Here is a 15532-nt window from a genome sequence, read left to right on the forward strand (position 1 = left end):
GAAAAATTGGGCAAGGCACTGTAAGTAATCACACCCCCTGAGTCAATACATGCTAGAATCATCTTTGGCAGCATTTACAGGTGTGCGCCTCTCTGGGTAAGACTCAAGAGTTTTGCACACCTGGATTGTAGAATATTTGCACATTATTCTTTAAAAAATAATATTCATGCTCTGTCAAGTTGGATGTTGATAATTGCTAGGCAGCTATTTTCAAACAGATTTAAGTCCAAACTGTAACTAGCCATTCAGGAACATTCAATGTCATTTTGGTAATTTACTCCAGTGTACTGTATATTTTACATTGTCCTGCTGAAAGGTGAATTTGTCTAACATTGTCTGTTGGAAAGCTAGGATTTTGCCTGTGCTTAGATCTATTCCGTTTCTTTTTATCCTAATAAAAACTCCCTAGTCCTTGCTGATAAGAAGCATACCCATAACATGATGCAGCCACCACCACGCCAGAAAATATGAACAGTTGTGTTGTGTTGGATTTGCCCCAAAACATAATGCTTTGTATTCAGGAAATAAAGTTCATTTCTTTGCCACATTTTTTGAAATTTTACTTTAGTGCCTTGTTGCAAACAGGATGCGTTGTTGAATATTTTTATTCTGTATAGGCTTCCTTCTTTTCACTATGTCAATTAGGGTTAGTATTGTAAAGTGACTACAGTGTTATTTTTCCATCAGTTCTATCACAAACACATTTTGTAAGTGTTTTAAAGTCACCATTGGCGTCATAATACCTGAGTGGTTTCCTTCCTCTCTGGCAACTGAGTTAGGATGGACGCCTGTACTCTTTGTCGAGACTGGGTGTATTGAAACACCATCCAAAGTGTAATTAATAACTTTACCATGCTTATTCATACTTACCATACTTATTCAATGTCTTCTCCCCCCACCACCACCACCACCTACCAATAGCTGCCCTTCTTTGTGAGACATTGGAAAACCTCCCTGGTCTTTGTGGTTTTACGTTCGCTGAGGGACTTTACAGATAATTGTATGTGTGGGGTACAGAGATGAGGTAGTTATTCAAAAATCCCGTGAAATACTATTATAGCACACAGAGTGAGTCCATGGAACTTATTATGTGACTTGTTAAGTAAATGTTTACTCCTGAACTTATCTAGCCTTGTCATAACAAAATACTAATTGACTTAAGACATTTCAGCTTTTCATTTTTTATTAATTTAGAAGCATTTCTAAAAATACAAACATCATTCCACTTTGACATTATGGGGTATTTTATGTAGGCCAGTGACACAACATCTCGATTTAATCACATCAAAACATCATTCCACTTTGACATTATGGGGTATTTTATGTAGGCCAGTGACACAACATCTCGATTTAATCACAACAAAATGTGGAGAAAGTGATGGGAATGTGGATACATTCTGAAGGCACTGTAATTCCCCTTCATGCACTTTCCCCCCTCAACGTCTAATCTGACCTTGAATGTAAACACGAGAATGGCATTATATCCATCCACTATTTGTTTGTGGCAGAGAACAAAGAAATGAAGGTGTGTCTACAGATTCTAACTTTGACTTAATTCCCTCCTCATTCCAATTCACCTTACGTGTGAGAAACCCATGAATAAATTCGAGAAACTATTCGTTTCAAAGTGGATAAGTTACTCTACATAGACATAATACCACTCTCCACGCACTGTGTTTTACAAAATTGATAAGAGCTATTGAGAGCTGCTAATGAGTCATCCGTTTGGATAAGGGGATTGTAGGTATAAATGACAATTGTTTTAGATATAGAACCTGGACACATTTCGAAGGACAACTGTCCGGTCATCGTGAACCGTGCTACGTACCGTCTGCGTTCCATAATGATTCCAACAGGCTACATGTCCTGTGATTATTACGCAATTTGTAACGCGTTGTCTTAATATCATCCACTGTCGCTAGCGATCCTCAGGAACAAACACAGGAACGAGACAGAGGAAAGGTAAACTAAGAGACAGAGGAAAGGTAAACTAACGATGTAATGGAATGATGTAAAATGTAAGTAAACTAACAACCAAAAGCGACAGTTATAAATATGTACGTGGATATAACTGATGGTGTTTACTGTGAAATGTTGACGCATCAGTTTGCAGCCATATGACTGGTTTCACATTTGTCTCCAGCGATCATATAAAGGTCAAATAGATCGAGAAAAAAACGAGTATATATTTACCATCCTTTTATCCAAACGGATTACTCATGTACCTAGCTCTTATCAATAGCTCTTATCAATAGCTCTTATCAATAGCTCTTATCAATTAGTAAATTACAGTGCAGGAGAATGTTATTTCTATCGAAAAAAATAAGAAAAAAAGTAGATGCCGTGTCCTCGTGCCTAAAGGTGGTGGAATCATGAGGGAATTAAATCAAGGACAGAATAAAAGTTGGATTTCGCCCCTTTGTGACTACCAGGAAAGGGGTGTAACAGGAACACGGTTCATTCTGGGGTTACAGAGGTCAGGTGCAGGTCACAAGGCCATCATACTGTTAAACAGCCATCTTAACATTGAGTGGCTGCTGCCAACATACAGACTCAACTCCAGCCACTTTAATTATTGAAAATTGGATGTAATAAATGTATCACTAGTCACTTTTAAACAAGCCATACCCTACATTACTCATCTCATATGTATATACTGTACTCTATACCATCTACTGCATCTTGCCTGCCAGTTCTGTACCATCAATCATTCATATCTTTATGTACATATTCTTTATCCCTTTACACTTGTGTGTATAAAAGGTAGTTGTTGTGAAATTGTTAGGTTATATTTACTTGTTGGTTATTACTGCACGGTCAGAACTAGAAGCACAAGCATTTCGCTACATCGCATTAACATCTGCTAACCATGTGTATGTGACAAATAAAATTTGATTAAGGTCACAGGTTCATGGAGGGTCCATGTATTTATTAGCTTAAATATAGAGGGAGGATATGACCCAGGATTCCAGTCAGTTGTGTGAATATGGGAAAATAAATGATCATATCACTCAGCTTAAAGCACAACTCTAAGCTGAGAAAACATGGCTATAGGAAAGGATAGAATGCAGCTATTTGAACCACCTCTGTCTGGTCTGGTCTTTTTAAATTGGGCTATGCTGCCACCTGGTGTTCAAATGCAATTACAACAGTATCTTTAGATTAGATCGTCATCTGACTTGGAGGATACTTTTTCAGACTCTTATTATCAAATGTATTTATAAAAGCCACTTCGTACATCAGCTGATATCACAAAGTGCTGTACAGAAACCCAGCCTAAAACCCCAAACAGCAAGCAATGCAGGTGTAAAAGCACGGTGGTTGCTAGAAAACTCCCTAGAAAAAGGCCAAAACCTAGGAAGAAACCTAGAGAGAACCAGGCTATGTGGGTGGCCAGTCCTCTTCTGGCTGTTCTAGCTATTAAACGGTACAAGTTATTTGAATAAACATATGTATATATACTGAAAAATAGATAAGGAAAGTTAAGTGTGTTTGTTCTCATGAAGATAAACATAGTAGTTCATTGAATACACTTTTCCTTTTGTGTCAATGTGTCCCTTCAGGGTCAATAGTTGTACTGTATACCATTTGAATTCTCTCCTCGTTTCTTAGAACCTACCCAGAATACTTCACACTGAACAACAGATCTGATAATACTATAGGAGGATAAGAGGTTATTGTAATCTGCTCTGCCCTTGAAACATGAATGGCCTAGCTGGGCCCAGATGTACACACACACACACACACAGACACACACACACACACACACACACACACACACACACACACACACACACACCACTTCCCCCGGAGGTGGAAGTGGTGGCAGTTGGTTCAGGTTCCGGCCAGACAGACGGACGGACACACATGACGACACCCCCATAAAAAGAGGCAAATATTCTCCAGAAAACCCTTAAAAGAGGTACATAATGATAAGAGCTTAATACATTTTAACGGGACATTTAATGAGGCCGAAAAAATATGTTGCTGCTGTTGTTGAGGCACAGCATTGTCTGGCTCTTCGATCCGGGACCCTTCCCAGAACAATAACCAGGAACTCTAGGGGCCAGTTTACCAGACACAGATTAACCAGGAACTCTAGGGGCCAGTTGCAGACACAGATTAACCAGAACTCTAGGGGCCAGCTTACCAGGACACAGATTAACCAGGAACTCTAGAGGCCAGTTTACCAGACACAGATTAACCAGGAACTCTAGGCGCCAGTTTACCAGACACAGAATAACCAGGAACTCTAGGGGCCTGTTTACCAGACACAGAATAACCAGGAACTCTAGGGGCCAGTTTACCAGACACAGATTAACCAGGAACTCTAGGGGCCAGTTTACCAGACACAGAATAACCAGGAACTCTAGGGGCCAGTTTACCAGACACAGATTAACCAGGAACTCTAGGGGCCAGTTTACCAGACACAGAATTAACCACGGGAACTCCTAGGGCCAGCTTACTAGACACAGATTAACCAGGAACTCTAGGGGCCAGTTTACCAGACACAGAATAACCAGGAACTCTAGGGGCCTGTTTACCAGACACAGAATAACCAGGAACTCTAGGGGCCAGTTTACCAGACACAGATTAACCAGGAACTCTAGGGGCCAGTTTACCAGACACAGATTAACCAGGAACTCTAGGGGCCAGTTTACCAGACACAGATTAACCAGGAACTCTAGGGGCCAGTTTACCAGACACAGATTAAGCACCTGGACGAAAAAGAATGTTTAATAAAGAATCTCAATTGAAATGGCATTTTAGTCTAGGACTAGTTTTAATCTGTGTCTGGGAATGCTTATAGACCGGTTTTGGTTGCTATAGACGGTTTGGTTGCTATAGGCGGTTTGGTTGCTATAGACGGTTTGGTTGTTTAGCAACCAAACAGGGTGAGATCTTGCAACTATGGGGCCAAACAGACAGGGTTGGCTTAGAGATGGTTGATAACAGAGTAAACTATATTTCGGCAGAAATATTTATTGAAAACATAAATACATTCGCACAAATGAGCACTTGTTTCAGTCCAATACATTGTTACAGTTGTCGGTTAGCTAGCTAGTGAATTTTAGTCATATTAACATAGACCTGATATCAGTCACAACAAGACATGAGTGTGAAGAACAAGATGAAACGAGCTGAAAGCGAGCCACCTAGGGATCCCCCCTCATTGTCATTGTTGCTAGCTGCCTGGCCATACAGATTCACAGCCTTCTGCCCGTTGAAGCTTGGATCCCCCCCCTCATTGTCATTGTTGCTAGCTGCCTGGCCATACAGATTCACAGCCTTCTGCCCCGTTGAAGCTTGGATCCCCCCACATTGTCATTGTTGCTAGCTGCCTGGCCATACAGATTCACAGCCTTCTGCCCCGTTGAAGCTTGGACCCCCCCCCCCCCCACATTGTCATTGTTGCTAGCTGCCTGGCCATCACAGATTCACAGCCTTCTGCCCCGTTGAAGCTTGGATCCCCCACATCTCATTGTCAGTTGCCTCCTCGACTCACAGCTTTCTGCCCTGGCCATACAGATTCACAGCCTTCTGCCCCGTTGAAGCTTGGATCCCCTCCAACATTGTCATTGTTGCTAGCTGCCTGGCCATACAGATTCACAGCCTTCTGCCCCGTTGAAGCTTGGATCCCTCCAACATTGTCATTGTTGCTAGCTGCCTGGCCATACAGATTCACAGCCTTCTGCCCCGTTGAAGCTTGGACCCCCCCACATTGTCATTGTTGCTAGCTGCCTGGCCATACAGATTCACAGCCTTCTGCCCCGTTGAAGCTTGGACCCCCCCCACCCCCCACATTGTCATTGTTGCTAGCTGCCTGGCCATACAGATTCACAGCCTTCTGCCCCGTTGAAGCTTGGACCCCCCCCACCCCCCACATTGTCATTGTTGCTAGCTGCCTGGCCATACAGATTCACAGCCTTCTGCCCTGTTGAAGCTTGGACCCCCTCCAACATTGTCATTGTTGCTAGCTGCCTGGCCATACAGATTCACAGCCTTCTGCCCCGTTGAAGCTTGGACCCCCCCCACCCCCAACATTGTCATTGTTGCTAGCTGCCTGGCCATACAGATTCACAGCCTTCTGCCCCATTGAAGCTTGTGTGTCATTCTTCCAACGTTTCCAGCAAACCAGTCCATCGATAACAAGTTGTAAGAGAGTATAAAAAACAGATTCAAGAAACCTTGATGTAGTGAAGGGGATCGAGAGCTTCAAGTTCCTTGATGTCCACATTACCGAGGAATTAACGCGGTCCAAATTACCGTGGAATTAACGCGGTCCACATTACCGTGGAATTAACCCGGTCCACATTACCGAGGAATTAACATGGTCCAAATTTCCGTGGAATTAACCCGGTCCACATTACCGTGGAATTAACCCGGTCCACATTACCGAGGATTTAACATGGTCCAACAAATACACACAGGACACCTGTATCGGTGACACTCCCAACCCGATAAGGCTGGAGACCAAAGTATTTACATCATCATTTAAGTCATTTAGCAGACGCTCTTATCCAGAGCGACTTACGAATACTAACAAGTAAATGGAACCTCACGAGACATACAAAAAAATCATAAAAAAACATGAGACAAAGCATCTGCCAACACATTTTCAGAACCCTTTTTATGGCAGATCTCTTAAATTATAATTCTGTACAATAATCGCCTGACGCATAAGGCGCTGGTTCTGGTTGTACATCCGGTGGAGAAACACTAAGGGGTTATGGTCAGTATATGCCAGCAGCATACCACCCTGCATACCACTGCTGGCTTGCTCCTGAAGCTAAGCAGGGTTGGTCCTGGTCAGCAGCATACCACCCTGCATACCACTGCTGGCTTGCTCCTGAAGCTAAGCAAGGTTGGTCCTGGTCAGTAGCATACCACCCTGCATACCACTGCTGGCTTGCTTCTGAAGCTAAGCAGGGTTGGTCCTGGTCAGCAGCATACCACCCTGCATACCACTGCTGGCTTGCTTCTGAAGCTAAGCAGGGTTGGTCCTGGTCGGTCCCTGGATGGGAGACCAGATGCTGCTGGAAGTGGTGTTGGAGGGCCAGTAGGAGGCACTCTATCCTCTGGTCTAAAAAAATATCCCAATGCCCCAGGGCAGTGATTGGAGACACTGCCCTGTGTAGGGTGCCGTCTTTCGGATGGGATGTTAAATGGGTGTCCTGACTCTCTGAGGTCATTAAAGATCCCATGGTACTTATCGTAAGAGTAGGGGTGTTAACCCTGGTGTCCTGACTCTCTGAGGTCATTAAAGATCCCATGGCACTTATTGTAAGAGTAGGGGTGTTAACCCCGGTGTCCTGGCTAAATTCCCAATCTGGCCCTCAAACCATCACGGTCACCTAATAATCCCCAGTTTACAATTGGCTCATTCATCCCCCTCCTCTCCCCTGTAACTATTCCCCAGGTCGTTGCTGCAAATGAGAATGTGTCCTCAGTCAACTTACCAGGTAAAATAATTGATAAATAAAAAATATACTATCACTGGAACCAATATATACTTCAAAGTAACGCAGCGCTAACAACAAAGCTAGAGTTTCTTGGTTGCATAGTTAGCCTGACATTTGTTAAATGTTCGTGAAACATAACAAACAGAATGATCCACTCTTGTCCTGCTGCAGTAGAACAGCACCTCTGGTACCAGCATCTACCTCAAGTTTAAACGGTTGTTCAAAATCCAGAGCAAATACAGGGGTACGACATAAGAGTGCTTTAGCAGTATCAAAACATATATGTACATACCGTATCTACCTCAATTACCTGGTACCACTACACATTGACTGAGTACTGGTACTCCCTGTATATAACCATGTTATTACCTGGTACTCCCTGTATATAGCCATGTTATTACCTGGTACTCCCGGTATATAGCCATGTCATTACCTGGTACTCCCTGTATATAGCCATGTTATTACCTGGTACTTCCTGTATATAGCCATGTTATTACCTGGTACTCCCTGTATATAACCACGTTATTACCTGGTACTTCCTGTATATAGCCATAGTATTACCTGGTACTTCCTGTATAAGCCATGGTATTACCTGGTACTCCCTGTATATAGCCATGGTATTACCTGGTACTCCCTGTATATAGCCATGGTATTACCTGGTACTCCCTGTATATAGCCATGTTATTACCTGGTACTTCCTGTATATAGCCATGTTATTACCTGGTACTTCCTGTATATAGCCATGTTATTACCTGGTACTTCCTGTATATAGCCATGTTATTACCTGGTACTTCCTGTATATAGCCATGTTATTACCTGGTACTCCCTGTATATAGCCATGCTATTACCTGGTACTTCCTGTATAGCCATGCTATTACCTGGTACTTCCTGTATATAGCCATGCTATTACCTGGTACTTCCTGTATATAGCCATAGTATTACCTGGTACTTCTGTATAAGCCATGGTATTACCTGGTACTCCCTGTATATAGCCATGTTATTACCTGGTACTCCCTGTATATAACCATGCTATTACCTGGTACTCCCTGTATATAACCACGTTATTTTTACTCATTGTTATTCGTTACTCATTTGCGTTTTTATTCCTCATTACTATTTCACTTCTTTCTTTTTTTTTTATCTTTCAGGGGACAAATAACATTTGATTTGCTAAACTATCAATTTCAGTGGAAATTGTAAACAATTACCTCATCATTTATGGTTCTTTATTCTGATAGTAACATCACTAGTGCCATTTGATAAGAAACAGTAAACTCATAGCCTGGTACAAGATCTATTCGTGCCTTCATGCCACGCATTGTCATGCCAAACAACAAGGCAGAAACAGACTGGTACCCCAGGCTAGAATCCTCATGAAACATCGTTCTACCTAATTCATAATTAAATATGTCAGGACAAATGCCCAGACACTAGTTTTATCTCTCTGCCAGAACTTATCACGTCAACCATGAACCTGAGGTTTGCCTAGGGACACAAACAAACTCAGCAAAAAAAATAAACATTCCTTTTTCAGGACCCTGTCTTTCAATGATAAATCGTAAAAATCCAAATGACTTCACAGATCTTCATTGTAAAAAGGTTTAAACATGCTTCCCATGCTTGTTCAATGAACCATAAACAATTCATGAACATGCACCTGTGGAACGGTCGTTAAGACAATAACACCAAAGGAACATGCCCAGGGTCACTGCTCATTGGCCTGCATGTGCCGTAGGCTGGCTGCAAGGAGGCATCTGGACTGCAGATGTGGCCAGGAAATATATTGCCATGTCCGTACTGTGAGACGCCTAAGACAGCGCTACAGGGAGACAGGACGGACAACTGATCGTCCTCGCAGTGGCAGACCAAGTGTAACATCACCTGCACAGGATCGGTACATCCGAACATCACACCTGCGGGACAGGTACGGGATGGCAACTGCCATCCTGTACCTGATGGAGGGAATGAAAATCCCTCCATCAGTGCTCAGACTGTCCGCAATAGGCTGAGAGAGGCTGGACTGAGGGCTTGTAGGCCTGTTGTAAGGCAGGTCCTCAATAGGCTGAGAGAGGCTGGACTGAGGGCGTGTAGGCCTGTTGTAAAGGCAGGTTCTCACCAGACATCACCGGCAACAACATCACTGGACCAGACAGGACTGGCAAAAATCACGTTCTGTGCGTGATTTCCTTCAAGACAGGATTGTCAGTGTTCTGCCTGGCCAGTGAAGAGCCCGGATCTCAATCCCATTGAGCAAATCTGGGAGCTGTTGGATCAGAGGGTGAGGGCTTGGGCCATTCCCCCCAGAAATGTCTGGGACCTGTTGGATCAGAGGGTGAGGGCTTGGGCCATTCCCCCCAGAAATGGCCGGGAACTTGCAGGGGCCTTGGTGGAAGAGTGGGGTAACATCTCACAGCAAGAACTGGCAAATCTGGTGCAGTCCATGAGGAGATGCACTGCAGTACTAATGCAGCTGGTGGCCACACCAGATACTGACTGTTACTTTTGAAGCCCTCCCCTTTGTTCAGGGACACATTATTCCATTTCTGTTAGTCACATGTCTGTGGAACTTGTTCAGTTTATGTCTCAGTTGTTGAATCTCGTTATGTTCATACAAATATTTACACATGTTAAGTTTGCTGAAAATAAACGCATTTGACAGTGAGACATTTCTTTTTTTTGCTGAGTTTATTAACTTGAAATCCAATGACATGAGGTATGTGTTTGTGTGTGGGGGGGTCTGGGGTTGGAACTCAATAGGAATGTGGGGGGGTCTGGGGTTGGAATGTGGGAGGGGGGTCTGGGGTTGGAACTCAATAGGAATGTGGGAGGGGGTCTGGGGTTGGAACTCAATAGGAATGTGGGAGGGGGTCTGGGGTTGGAACTCAATAGGAATGTGGGAGGGGGGTCTGGGGTTGGAACTCAACAGGAATGTGGGGGGGGGTCTGGGGTTGGAACTCAATAGGAATGTGGGAGGGGGGTCTGGGGTTGGAACTCAATAGGAATGTGGAGGGGGTCTGGGGTTGGAACTCAATAGGAATGTGGGAGGGGGGTCTGGGGTTGGAAACTCAATAGGAATGTGGGAGGGGGGGTCTGGGGTTGGAACTCAATAGGAATGTGGGGGGGGTCTGGGGTTGGAACTCAATAGGAATGTGGGAGGGGGTCTGGGGTTGGAACTCAATAGGAATGTGGGAGAGGGGGTCTGGGGTTGGAACTCAATAGGAATGTGGGGGGGGTCTGGGGTTGGAACTCAATAGGAATGTGGGAGGGGGGTCTGGGGTTGGAACTCAATAGGAATGTGGGAGGGGGTCTGGGGTTGGAACTCAATAGGAATGTGGGGGGGGTCTGGGGTTGGAACTCAATAGGAATGTGGGAGGGGGTCTGGGGTTGGAACTCAATAGGAATGTGGGAGGGGGTCTGGGGTTGGAACTCAATAGGAATGTGGAGGGGTCTGGGGTTGGAACTCAATAGGAATGTGGGGGGGGTCTGGGGTTGGAACTCAATAGGAATGTGGGGGGGGTCTGGGGTTGGAACTCAATAGGAATGTGGGGGGGGTCTGGGGTTGGAACTCAATAGGAATGTGGGGGGGTCTGGGGTTGGAACTCAATAGGAATGTGGGGGGGGGGTCTGGGGTTGGAACTCAATAGGAATGTGGGGGGGGTCATGGGGTTGGAACTCAATAGGAATGTGTGGGGGGTCATGGGAGTTGGAACTCAATAGGAATGTGGGGGGGGTCTGGGGTTGGAACTCAATAGGAATGTGGGGGGGTCTGGGGTTGGAACTCAATAGGAATGTGGGGGGTCTGGGGTTGGAACTCAATAGGAATGTGGGGGGGTCTGGGGTTGGAACTCAATAGGAATGTGGGGGGCTGGGGTTGGAACTCAATAGGAATGTGTGGGGGGCTCTGGGGTTGGAACTCAATAGGGAATGTGGGGGGGGGTCTGGGGTTGGAACTCAATAGGAATGTGGGGGGGGTCTGGGGTTGGAACTCAATAGGAATGTGGGGGGTCTGGGGTTGGAACTCAATAGGAATGTGGGGGGTCTGGGGTTGGAACTCAATAGGAATGTGGGGAGGGGGGCTGTTTTTTTCTTCTTTTGTAGTTTTTTCTTTCCTTTTCTTTTCTACATTTCTTGAAGTCCTTAGCCCTTAAACTAAAATAGATACAATCATTTTAATCTGTAACAAATGTCATTATTTTTGTTAAAATAAGTCTACGGTTTTCTTTCCTCATTAATAATAATATTATTTCACATTATTAATCCTCACCATAAGACGATGAGATAACAGTCTCTTTTTACATGCCGCAGTCATGCTACAGGAGTATTTATACAAAGACTAGATGGAATCCAGCAGCAGCTTGGTAACTAGACAATTCCTAAAATAATAATACAAAAATCATTTTAAAAAACACACTTTCAGATTCAAAAGATTACATCTCAACCGATAAAACATGATGACTTATCTGAATATTAACTTTAGGACTCTCAAGCATAGACCTTTTGATGCCAGCAGACACATGAACTAGTCCCCACTCGTTTGCGTGGTGGAACTCCCAGTCCAAAGAAACACACAGAGCACCCTCCTCACCGAGGGCCTTTGACCTGAAACTAATCGATTATAGGACACTGGTCCTGGCATTGTGTCTAATATAGTCCTACACAAATCAATTTCTGTGCAGTCGAGCGGACAATGAAGTTTGAATTGAACGGGGGTCCACCACCTCTCTCCATCATCCTGCCAGTCTCTGGGTCACCACCTCTCTCCATCACGCTGCCAGTCTCTGGGTCACCACCTCTCTCCATCATCCTGCCAGTCTCTGGGTCACCACCTCTCTCCATCATCCTGCCAGTCTCTGGGTCACCACCTCTCTCCATCACGCTGCCAGTCTCTGGGTCACCACCTCTCTCCATCACCCTGCCAGTCTCTGGGTCACCACCTCTCTCCATCACGCTGCCAGTCTCTGGGTCACCACCTCTCTCCATCATCCTGCCAGTCTCTGGGTCACCACCTCTCTCCATCATCCTGCCAGTCTCTGGGTCACCACCTCTCTCCATCATCCTGCCAGTCTCTGGGTCACCACCTCTCTCCATCACGCTGCCAGTCTCTGGGTCACCACCTCTCTCCATCACCCTGCCAGTCTCTGGTCACCACCTCTCTCCATCATCCTGCCAGTCTCTGGGTCACCACTCTCTCTCCATCACGCTGCCAGTCTCTGGGTCACCACCTCTCTATACATGATAGAGATATAGATGAACAGAAGCAGAATGATGAAGAAGTCGTCCAGGAAGCCTAGCAGACCGAACAGAGCCTCGGGGATGAAGTCCAGAGGGGAGATCAGGTAGGTCAGAGCCCCGATCAGACACAGCAGGACACGGATCCGGAACATCCAGAACAGGCCCCTACGGAGAACATCTCCCTGAAGAGGTGGCGTAGCAACGTGGGGACGTCACGCAGCCGGTCCATCAGCTGAGAGCAGGGAGAGCAGTGGAGTTACACATGTTTGTGTTTAAGCAGTAACATATAGCCTGGTCCCAGATCTGTTTGTGCTGTTTTGACAACTCCTATGGTCATTACCTAGCCTGGTCCCAGATCTGTTTGTGCCGTCTTGACAACTCCTATGGTCATTACCTAGCCTGGTCCCAGATCTGTTTGTGTAGTTTTGCCAACTCCTATGATCATTGGCACGTAATACAGTTTAGTGAGATGGTAAAACATATCCGGGACCAGGCTACCGTAACCGTAGTAATGGTTCATTATGACATCACGGAACAGAATGGGGAGTGAGTAAACTATGATTTTAATTTAATGAATAAAATTTCAAGAAATCAGTTTGCAATTTGGTGTAGACTCTCTCTCAGTCTATCCAGTGATAACAATTCTCTTTAAGTGCACGAGAGAAAATACTTAACGTGGCAAATGAAACTCACAGATCTGGGTTGCCCGGAGAACCTGCGGTTGTAGTCGCCGAGATCCCGGAGGATGAGGAGCGGTTCAACCGTTCCATCCACTGTACCTGCTGAGGGAGACTTGCTCATGGAAGAGCGGGAACAACAGGGTCACCTGTTCACATAGGAGAGAAATGTTTGGTGAGAACAACTACGCTTACAACCCATCTGTTGGAAATGTTCTTTTTATTTCAGCATCCAAAGAGAAACACAAAAGAATAGTAAAAGGTACTGTTTTGTTTTCAACAATGTGTTGGATCAATTGTATTACTAAGTGTGTATGATAATACATGTGTTGAAAGTAGTTGGAGGCACCATTTAGTCTCACCATTTGTCTGCAGATGGGACAATTGATCGCACCGAACCATGTCCCATATCTCCAATACGCAATTATACAAGAACCTACAAGAAATGAAGGAAAACTTGATCAAATCCAGATGGATCTATCCAATAGCTTAATCATTCAATAGTTGGCCTGGTTCTAATTCCTTGTTCGTATAGGCCTAGAGCAGGGCTGTCCAACAATGTCCCCGGAGAGTTACCCTCCTGTAGGTTTTAACAACAACAATGTCCCCGGAGAGTTACCCTCCTGTAGGTTTTAACAACAACAATGTCCCCGGAGAGTTACCCTCCTGTAGGTTTTAACAACAACAATGTCCCCGGAGAGTTACCCTCCTGTAGGTTTTCCTTTCAACCCCAGTTGTAACTAACCTGGTTCAGGTTATCAACCAGCTAATCATTAGAATCAGGTGCACTAGATTGGGGTTGGAGTTAAAACCTACAGGAGGGTATCTCTCCAGGAACAGGGTTGGAGTTAAAACCTACAGGAGGTATCTCTCCAGGAACAGGGTTGGAGTTAAAACCTACAGGAGGGTATCTCTCCAGGAACACGGTTGGAGTTAAAGCCTACAAGGATGCATCTCTCCAGGAACAGGGTTGGAGAGGCCTGGCCTAGAGTATGTGAGCAGAGTTGAGAGGTCAGAAACCCCTTGCTCATGGAGCTCTGCTTGCACACTGCGGTCCACGTCCTTTCCAACCTCTCCGGGAAAAAAAATGTTATTTTTGTTTATTTGACTAGGCAAGTCAGTTAAGAACAAATTCTTATTTACAATGACGGCCTACCCCAGCCAAACCCTCCCCTAACCCGGACGACGCTGGGCCAATTGTTCGCCTCCCTATGGGACTTCCGATCATGGCCGATTGTGATATAGCCGGGATCGAACCAGGGTCTGTAGTGACGCCTCTAGCACTGAGATGCAGTGCCTTAGACCGCTGGGGCAATCAGGAGCAATATATATATATATATAAAAATCACAACTTAACCAACACCCATCGATTTTTGTGATGAACCTACATGAACTAACCATTTGGTTTGAAAACAAATTATTGAAACAAAATCATTTGAATGAAAATTATTTTAATTAACGCCAGGAAAAGGTTACTGTGAGAAGCACTCATAATTATATTTTAAAAAAAATCTAATTTATAATTGGACTATTTTGCATGTTATTTTGACATTAAATTTGTGCTACATATCAGTTTGCAAACAACGTAAAATAAAAAAATAGAACAAATTCCTTTAGTTAATAAAGCTGGTCCAAAATGCAGTTGTTTCAGCCCAGTGCTTTCTGTGGTGGAGGAGGGGCAGCCAGCCAAAACACAGAGTCATTTTCTCTACTTGCGCCGTGATTGGCTCAGTGTCACTCATGGGAGGATGAATGATAGAACAGCTATTTCCATGTTAAAATGTTATGGGATACATTTATCCATTGTTTTTGATTGCAGGCCACTCTGGTAGGCCACTCTGGTAGGCCACTCTGGTAGGCCTACATTATGATCAAACAGCCACAGTAGTCTACATGGCCACTGTTAAAACTGTAACTTCAAGCAGGTACAGCCTCAGTGTTCACAGTAAAACTGTAACTTAAAGCAGGTACAGCCTCAGTGTTCACAGTAAAACTGTAACTTCAAGCAGGTACAGCCTCAGTGTTCACAGTAAACCTGTAACTTAAAGCGGGTACAGCCTCAGTGTTCACAGTAAAACTGTAACTTAAAGCGGGTACAGCCTCAGTGTTCACAGTAAAACTGTAACTTAAAGCAGGTACAGCCTCAGTGTTCACAGTAAA

The 15532-nt window shown here is 44.7% G+C and overlaps 1 protein-coding gene and 1 pseudogene across 1 annotated transcript in view; one reads left to right on the forward strand and one right to left on the reverse strand.

Annotated features, from left to right (window-relative positions):
• hook3 (hook microtubule-tethering protein 3) overlaps positions 1-3572 on the forward strand; it is a 65044-nt gene extending 61472 nt beyond the window's left edge. The window contains exon 12 of the mRNA XM_065006843.1: positions 3564-3572. Coding sequence (XP_064862915.1) covers positions 3564-3572 — 9 coding nt within the window. The remainder of the gene's footprint in view (positions 1-3563) is intronic.
• Positions 3573-11548: 7976 nt separating this feature from the next.
• On the reverse strand, positions 11549-13833 carry LOC135563909 (E3 ubiquitin-protein ligase RNF170-like; annotated as a pseudogene).
• Between the last annotated feature and the right edge of the window lie 1699 nt (positions 13834-15532).

The sequence above is a fragment of the Oncorhynchus nerka genome, linkage group LG22 (genome assembly GCF_034236695.1).
Source record: "Oncorhynchus nerka isolate Pitt River linkage group LG22, Oner_Uvic_2.0, whole genome shotgun sequence".
NCBI lineage: Eukaryota > Metazoa > Chordata > Actinopteri > Salmoniformes > Salmonidae > Oncorhynchus > Oncorhynchus nerka.